At 40.8% G+C, this 9372-nt stretch overlaps 1 protein-coding gene across 2 annotated transcripts in view; it reads left to right on the top strand.

Annotated features, from left to right (window-relative positions):
* Window positions 1–251: 251 nt before the first annotated feature.
* Window positions 252–9372, top strand: part of KDM5B (lysine demethylase 5B) — a 77451-nt gene continuing 68330 nt past the window's right edge. For both annotated transcript variants that reach the window (XM_042461681.1, XM_042461680.1), the window contains exon 1: window positions 252–628. In XM_042461681.1, coding sequence (XP_042317615.1) covers window positions 491–628 — 138 coding nt within the window. In that variant the 5' untranslated portion in view covers window positions 252–490. The remainder of the gene's footprint in view (window positions 629–9372) is intronic.

The raw sequence follows: 9372 nt of genomic DNA, 5'->3' as shown, positions 1-9372 counted from the left end.
ATCATCATCATCATCATCATCATCATCATCATCATCATCATCATCATCATCATCATCATCCTCCTCCTCCTCCTCCTCCTCCTCCTCCTCCTCCCGAGAGTCTTTCCGCCAAAGGGGAGAGGAGGAGGAGGATGCCGGTGGCCTGCCTTCTGTGCGGCCTTTCTTTCGTGTCCCTTTCCCTTGCCCTCCTGGAAGGGGGTGGGCTTCTGCCTGGGAGTTGGAGGAGGAGGAGGAGGAGGGCCTGGGACCAGGGCGCCCTGGGCTTCAGAAAAAGGAGCCACTGCCTTCCAGAAGGCGGACTCTTTTCCCTCGGAGGAGGAGGCGGCGGCGGAGGCAGACTCTCCGTTGGGTTCGAGGGGCGCTGGGGCTTTGGCAGTTGCGGGAGCGTTCTGAGCGGCGGCGGCGGCGGCGGCGCCTGGGCTCCTCTCCGCCGGCCGTCGTGGCTGCAGCTGCTGCGTGCCCCCTTCTTCCTCCTCCTCCTCCTGCGGCCATGTCGGAGTTCCTGCCGCCGCCCGAGTGCCCGGTTTTCGAGCCCAGCTGGGAGGAGTTCGCCGACCCCTTCGCCTTCATCCACAAGATCCGGCCCATCGCCGAGCAGACCGGGATCTGCAAAGTGCGCCCGCCGCCGGTGAGTGGCGCCAGAAAGGCCCTCTGCCCCTGGCCCGGGCCTCCTTCCCGGACACGCCTCCAGGCAGAGCTGGGGAGCCAGGGCACCGGGCTTGGCGTCCTCCATCCCCACCCGCCTGGCCTCCATTTTGAAACATGACCGGGCCCTTCTTTCCCCGGACCCGTCCTCCACGCCCAGCCTGGCCCTCTTTTCCCCGGACACGCCGCCCATCCCCTTCCTTCCTTCCAGGAGGGACTGTCCAGAAGGTCCTCCGTTTGGAGGATTAAGGAGGATCCCCTCCCTGCCCTCCATCCCCAGCAGGAGAAAGAGAGTGTCCCCAAACGTCCTCCGCTTGGAGCCAGACTTAAGCAGCACGAACTGAGTGAGGATGCATTGCCTAAGAGTGTCCTCCATTCCCGCCCGCCTTCCCTTGGACGGGTCCCGGGGGCCCTGGGCGTCCTCCAGCCAAGCAGACCCGCCACCATGGCTGCCTGCCTGCCAGCGAGGCCCCTGGGAGCTGCGGGAGCTCTCCATCCACGGCCCAAAGAAAGTGGCCTCCTTGGGTCTCTGGCCCAGAGGTCTGGAAAGCAAGAAAGGAGCCGACACACACCTCCTTCCTGTCTGTCCCTCGTTGTCTCTCTCACACACCCCTCACTCACCCTCTCTAACACACACACACTTTCACTCCCTCATCCCCTCTCAGACTGACAAACACTCATCCCCTCCTCTCTCTCCCTCTCCCTCACACACACACTCACCCTGTCTCTCCCTGTCACACACTCCCTCTCACATACATGCACTGACACCTCCTCTCTCTCACCCCCTTTGTCTCTCTCTCTCTCTCACACACACCCCTCTCATCAACCTCTCTGTCACTCACTCACATTCTCACCCTTCCTCCCCTCTCTCTCTCTCTCTCTCACACACACACACCCTCTCTCTTGCACAAACATTCACCCCCCCTCTCTCTCTCTCAAGAAGAACCTCAGAAGTTATTCTCCCTATTTCCAAAGTCCCTTCTTGGGATGATTTCTGGCCTCTTCAAAAAGCGCTTTTCAAGGCTTTTGTTTCAGCTCTGGCTCACCATGAGCCACCTCAAATAAATAAATAACTTTAGGAAACCTCCTGAACTGAGCCCAGCTATCTATCTGCTGAGGATCTTGCTTTTTAAAAACTTGGTAACCAAGTAGTGATTAGAAGATCTGGTATATTTTCAAGTGTCTAAAGAAAGTATTAGAGTTCTGCGATTAAAAGAAATAGTTGCAGAGAATTCTTTATGGTGAGAAAGAGGCAGCCATCATCATCACAGTTTTCCCCATGCACAAGGTTGACTATTTTAAGAGTAAGATGACTTGGGTTCAGGTGCTGTGTCTAACAAGGTTTAAGCTTTGTCTAAGTCTTGGGGCTGGGCTGCCTACTTCCCATGTAAGTACTGTATAGCAATCACTGTAAAGACCTAAGTGAAGGCAGCTGCTTGGGTGTTGCCCTCCATGTTGGCATTGTGGTTCAGCCTCTAGTTTACCTTATTTCCCTGCTCTGTATACCCATAAAAACATTTATCTGGCCATTCTAGAGCAATCTGCCTTAATTTCCATGTGGCCACTTATGTTTTAAAGTTGAGAAGACATAAATATCTGCCTTGGGAGTTTTGAAAGATCTTTTCTTTCAGAAGGCTAGACAAACATGGCCACCATTTTAGAGTGCGATACATAGTGGGAAGGAAGGGTGCTAAGTCTTCATCAGTACAAGTGTAAACAGCCACTACAGCAGGCTACAAAAGGACAATTTTGAACTAGTAACTCCAATTACAGTGTTTTTGCATTATTTCTCAGTATAACAAAGCACTGGCTTTATTCTACTGTTATTTGTACTTACTCAAAAAAGTAAAAACTGTGGATGAGGAGGGATTTGGCCAAACAAAGATTTTTTTGTTAAAAGACATTACAGTAGTTTCACCAAGATTAAGGTCATTCTGGTTTTAGAGAGACCTAGTGATACACATGGATTCAAACAGATAATATTATATTAGAAATTCTTTGAAAGTTTACCTAGGAGTTCAAGATAAAACCATTTTATAAGCCTGTGAGTGTTACAATAGAACTTTAATTGTAGCCATTGTCTTAATTTGAACAAATTTCAGTGTGTCTTTTAGTTTTAATTAGAAAATGTAACTGAAGACTGGCACGCAAATGAAGTTCTGTGTGGGAACAATCTACTGACTGAAATCTACCAACCTTTGTTCCTGTGCAGTTCCATTTATTTCAATAAGGTTTGTGTGGGAACAATGCTTGCTGGATACTACAAGGTAGTAGAGCCTTCTGATTTAAAAAACAATGATTGGTTTAATACAGAAATGCTATCTTCTAAAGTTTTTCTTCTAGTTTCTACAACAAATGTAAAAGTTTGTTATTGAACCAAATAAAAACTACATCTGATCCTGTGTTTGCATGACACCATCTTAAATCTGTGTCTCCAAAATACTTTTAGAGTGGATTATTGCTTATTTCTTATCAATTGCGGTATTCAATATCTTTGAATATAGAAATTGTAAATGCGTTTATATTTCTGATCCTGAGATGGCCAATTGGTGGCTAGAGTATTTTGTTCTAGTACTACCAGGCAGGGCATAGTTAAAACAAATGTATAGCCCTACTTGTTATGTAAATAAGCAAGACACAGATTTCATATCAATTACTGCAGTCTTATGAAAATGTAAAAGGATCATTGCCAATCTGCCCTTCAAGCAGATCTTTTGGGAAGCATACAAATCCCCATCTTCAAATCTGTGGTCTTTTTATTTGTTTCATATTTTCTGAAAGCCCTACTGGTAAGTGACACCACCTTTATAAGGCCTGGCCATCCATGATTGGACCACATTGCACAAGAATACTTCTCATCTGTAAATTAATATGTATAATGTAAAGACAATGGCTGGCCCTACTCTAGTGGGTTCATTGCTGTGTATTGGTTTGTTGATATTAAACAGAAGTGAAGACAAAAATTAGCTGCACATTTTGTTAGATTTAATAGTCAGTCACTGTTCCTAGAAGTGTTGTTCCACTTTCTTGCTTCCCATTCAGTAGAATTAAAGGATCATCATTTTTTGTACCTTCTGGCTGGTACAGATGGGGGATTACAGGAGAAAATGATGAGAGAGAGGATGCATAGCAGTCCATCTACTCCATTCCATTTTGCTGGTGCTTTGTCACTGGTGCAAAATACAGTCTTCTTTCTGCCATTTTGAAAGAGGTGTTCTAGCTGTATATTCTGTGGGTGCCTTTTTGAAACTGACTACCTGTACTCTTGTATGAAAGTGGCTAGAGGCCAGAATTAAATTGTCCTGGGTAAGTGTTTGTGGACTTCTGTATGACACAGTTGAGTGGTATAACCAGCAGAAAATTAACTTGCAATATAAAATATGTGTAGTGTTACTCCAGACCAGGAGAAAATATTTTAATCACTTTATTTCTTTAAAAAAATGTCCAGCTGCTGCTGCTGATTATATGGGTAGACAGATGGGAAAGCTTATGGTGCAACAGCCATATTTGAGAACAATAAACTAGTCCACATCTCAGGGACGTAAAAGAAAGAATGCTCACAAAATTTAATGCTTCAAGATAGTGCCATCATTACCTCAAACAGTTAGAGTTGATGTTTAGATAAAAAAACTGGACCCAGGTTGTCATCTGTTTAATATTTTAAGGATTTTTTTTTTTTGCATTGACTGAAAAAGATGTATTATAGCCTGGAATCCAGCGCACAGACTTGTAAAGAACTGGGCATCTCAACTGAAACAAGGGGACTGTTCCTGTAACTCCCCATAGTCAGTCTTGATTTCAATAAGGCTGTAGATTAGGTTGCATCTAGAGACATGAGGATATTCTGTGCATTAGTGTGAACATAATCTTTTGTTGAGCGAACTACTGTAGGTAACAGCACATAATTTCACTTACTGCTTCTTTGATAAATAGAAGTACTGTAGCATAGACTTCTGGATAAATATCCTCTTGATCTAAAAAGTTTAAAAGGGAATCTGTTTTTTTAAAGTTATGATGGATAATGTATAAATGGAAAGGCAGCACAAACCTCTTCTAGATAAGTGACAGCCAGAACATGAGGTATCAGATCCTTCCCAATCATGAAATTGTTCCATTCCACACTTGCAATTAACAAAATAAATTACTATTAATTTAGTTTATAAGAGTGTAAAGCATGAGATACTTGCTTGTGACTTCCCCTGAATATTTAAATTATAGTGGGGAATCTTACTCATTATGAGCTTACGGTGGGCTGGTTACTGGTATTTAGAAATACAATTTGTTTCCCAAGTGCTGGACTAATTATATTACAGGCATACTCCAGTTAACAAAGAAGCTCCCCACCAAAAAAACCCAGGTCTCCTATTCCTCATCCTCTGTATGCTTGGAAGGGTTTTTGTTTTTTTGCAGCATCAGCGTTGGAGGAGGATAGTGAAGGAGGGCTGGAGAAACAGACTTTTAGTGTTAGGTTGGGGCAGTGTGTCTGCAACAATCAATGGAATAAAGTTTGAACTGGGAAAGAAAGGATTCTGCTGTAGCTGATCTTACTACAGCTGCGTGTACCTGTTTACAACAGGCAAAGGTAAACAGCAGCTGCTCCCAGAATCCCTTACTGTGTATGTATGAACAGCAAAACAGATAAAAGGAGAGAGCAGTACATACATTTGACTCAAAACCACCACCAGCAGCCTTGTTAAAGAAGCATAAATCTATAAATTTGGTCACCAAAATGGAAATCAAAGGAAAAGTAGGGGTTGCTGTAGGGAAAAAATAATCCTTGGATTAATTTTGGAAGAAGCTTTTGAGTGGTTTCTAGAAGACTAATGTTTTTGTTTACTTTGACTTGGTTGTTTCCACATGTGCACATTGTTAATTTCAAATAAAAAGGTTGCTGAAACATATTAAACTCTCTTTATGTGTTGGACCCTATCCCTATTTTTATGCATTGTGAACCAAATTTTCTTTTAGAGAAGTAACACCCAACAACACATCTTCTTCATGACCTGAGTTATACTTGTACAGTACTTATCTCTTAATGAAAACACCTGAAAAATAGCTATCACTTTATAGCCTGTGTACACATGGGCGCATCCAGTGTTAATACTGTATTAATTTTAACCCAGTGTGAGGTTTGCAGTCATTGGTTTCAGAACTTTATGTGGCGTGTGGTAGTTTTTTTAGGTAATGTCTGTTAGGTTTCTTTCTATTCCTTCCCTTAATTTCTTTCACATATTTCTACTTAGGAAGAGGAAGGGATCTTTGGCCCTTCAGATGTTTTGAATTACAAATTCTGTAATCCCTTACCATTGGCCATGTTTGCTGGAACTTCATGTGGAGGCCAAAGACTTCCCCACAAATGGGATTAAAATCGCTATCATATCAGTATTCTGCCTATTTAGGCAGGGGCGTCAAAAAAACTCTGGCCATGTTCTGATTCTTGCAGATGTCTTGCTTCCTGTTGGATGAATTAATACTTAAATAATTCAAACCACAGTTAAAGAATATGTTGAAAAGTTTTAAAGCCACTTCTCCCTTTTCTCTCTACTGATTCTATCCTCCCTTATTGGATTTTGGGAACACAGTTTACTGTGGTACTAAACAGGGCATAATTTAAACCACGGTTTTAAATGAGTTTGTAATAAAATATGATTTGGAATCAGCTGTGGTTAGTGGTAAATATAGTTACCAGATTCTGATGTGTATCATAGTATTGTTAGAAGAAACCGGGGAAGGAATATGAGTTTAAAAATAAAATTTAAAAAATGTGAAAAGGAATAGGAGAAACCTACTTTACTTCCAGTTTTACATTCCGTATTGACCCAGACATGGGTTGGAGGGCTGTTGTAATGAATTTACACTTTGTGAAGTGGAAGGCTTCCGTGGCCGGCATCCATGTTTTTTGGGGGGGATGTTCGGGTTATGTGGCCATGTTCACTCTTTGTCGTCTGATTGATAAAGTAGAAAAGACCCAAGTCCTAAATATTTTCCACTACCTCTGATTTAATTTATATTATTCTATTAAAACTACTGGTAATAGAATTGTTATGTTTGTTGGTGTTAAGGAATTCTCCATATATTGAAGAATTAGCAAAATGCACTATTTTTATAAAGTTTTAATATTATAAATCATAGCACTTTGTAGAGATTTTGTTTTTTATTTGTATATTCAGACCTTCATATCCATGACTTCAAACATCTACAACTTGAAAGTATTAAAAATATGTAAATTCCAAAAAGCAAATCTTGATTTTGCCATTTTATATAAGAGACGACATTTAACTATACCATTGTATTAATGGGACTTGAGCATCCATGAATTTTGCTTTCCATAGGGAAATCTGGACACAAACCCTCGGAGGATACCAAGGGCCCACTGTATTCACCTTTATTGCATGGTCTCAGAGCAGCATCTTAACAGTTTTTCCTAAACATTAATAGGTGACATAAATGAAAATGCTATGGTGAACTAACATCTGTTTTTGAATAACAAAAGGAAAAACCATTTCACATCATAAATAGTCCAAAATTTCCTCCAATTTCCTTCATTTTACAGGCAGCCACCTACTAAATGCCTAGTTATTAACTTTATAGCACCTCCCTGGTTGGGAGGGATAGTGGTTTCTTTGGAAGTCTGTCCAAGGATAGTAGATTTTCATTCCAAGGCTTGAACTGCATCCACTTGGGAGCTGCACTAGCACCAAAACCTTCAGTGTCAACTACAGGACGGTCTGCAGTAGGGAGTAGAGCTCATTCCCAATTGTGGTAGTGTTGGTATTGCTAAAGTGCTACCCAAGAAGCAGATGAATAGTTGTGTCACTGTGTGGATTTTACCGTGTGAAAGAGATGTAGACTAGGCCTCATGTTCAGCTAGTTCAGATTATTACAGTTGTTTTTAGTGTTTGTGAAGTACTTGAGCTTAAAATGTTAAAATTGCATATTTAAGCATAAACATGTCACATAGGTTTTTCAGTGGTGGCATAAAGGCTGTAGAATTCACTCTTTGGGGATGCTCATATTGCTTCTTCTCTGTCAGTTATAGTATTGAGTCTAGCTTCTGGAATCCTGTGGGTTTTGATTTTGGATGATACAGTTTTACAGGTTGAGTCTCCCTTACTCAGAATTCCAAAATCTTCTAAAAACCATTTTTTCCATGGGTGGCTGAGATAGTGACACTTTTGCTTACTGGTGATTCAGTGTTCACAAACTTTCTTTCATACACAAAATTATTTAAAATATTACCCAGATAAAACTGCATTTAGGCTATGAGTATAAGATGAAATTGAAATGAATTTTGTGTTTAGACTTGGGTCTCTTCTGTAAGATATCTTATTATTTACATATATACATATATATCAGTGAGGTAGAATGTCCTTCCAATCCTGCAGCTGCACTTGTCTGCAAATCAGCTTTGGGTTCTCAACTCTCTGGAGTAGGCCTTTGTAGTCCACTGGAGTGGATTGTAGCAGGAAAGAGAGGTCACCTCCATTTCTTGGATTCCTTTGTTTCACGCCACTCAGAAACCAGTATTTATGTTTTGTTATTTGAAAGCAAAAACAAAACACCCCAACAGGGAAGTCATATGAAGTGATAGATTTCAGAAGTGTTAGGAAGATGGACTTTTTGTCAAAATCAAAGTAATATTTACTATAAAGAACAAAAATTTAAAAGATACAGATGTTAGGCCTTCTCAGTAGAGGAAGAACAAATAAATTAACAGGTTGCCATTTTAAAATGAGATTCAGATATAACAAATAGTGAAAGGCTTGGCTTGCTTTTATGCTTGTTGCACTTTGGTTTGAATAAACTATCTCATGTTGTAGAATTCAAAGCTATAGCTGTGTTAGTCTGTAGAATCAGTATGTAGACAGATCTTGTGGCATCTTTGAGATTAAGTGAAAGAAAGAAGGTGGCAGCATGAGCTTTCGTAGACTACAGTCTACTTCTGCAGATGCATTTTGAAGAGGTTGATGGATTTCCAGTGCATCTGAGGAAGTAGACTTAAGTCTACGAAAGTTCATGCTGCCAGATTCTTTTTTTCAGTTAGTCTCAAAGGTGCTACAAGATCTTTCTACATATTATCTCATGTAGTGTCCAGGTAGATCAGCAAACTATCATTTGTTGATAAACAGTTGGCAGAAGTTTTTACTCTCCCTTTTATGCAAAGGAAGGAGGAGAATATAAACCAAAGGTTTACGTCAGTTTGGTTTATGCCATTCACAGTATATTGTGGTTTGTTACTCCTACTCTGGCGATTTATTCACAAGAGTTCTTTTTAGTATTATTTTGTCATAAGCAGTGTTGTATTATGAAGAGTCGTTTCCAGCTTTCAGCATTTCCCCCCATATGCTATATTGTTCTAAATTGTCTGGATTTTTTTGATTCCTAAAGAAAATCTATGGTTCATGAGGAAACAGATTTTTCCACCCATTGCTCTCTTTTGGTTGACAAGTTCTCCAAAAATCCAGAAAGACCACTGATTTTTTTCAGTCTTGCTGAAGAGGACAGTTTGGGTCTTTGTAAAGGTTTGTCAAAGGGAACTATCTTCCCCTCTTCTTTCACAAGGTATTCAGAAGTAAATTTTATAGTATACCAGTTCATGAATTTCCTGCACTTTAAGAGAATCTTAAACATACATGTGAGTACAGCCAAGCCAAACAAAGAAACAGTTAATTTTGGTGCAAAAACATATTATTATTATTATCTCTAATAGATATTGTTCTATTGCAT

Source organism: Sceloporus undulatus, chromosome 4 (genome assembly GCF_019175285.1).
Source record: "Sceloporus undulatus isolate JIND9_A2432 ecotype Alabama chromosome 4, SceUnd_v1.1, whole genome shotgun sequence".
NCBI lineage: Eukaryota > Metazoa > Chordata > Lepidosauria > Squamata > Phrynosomatidae > Sceloporus > Sceloporus undulatus.
Note: the sequence above shows the minus strand (reverse complement) of the source record. Positions and strands in the feature narration are given on the sequence as shown.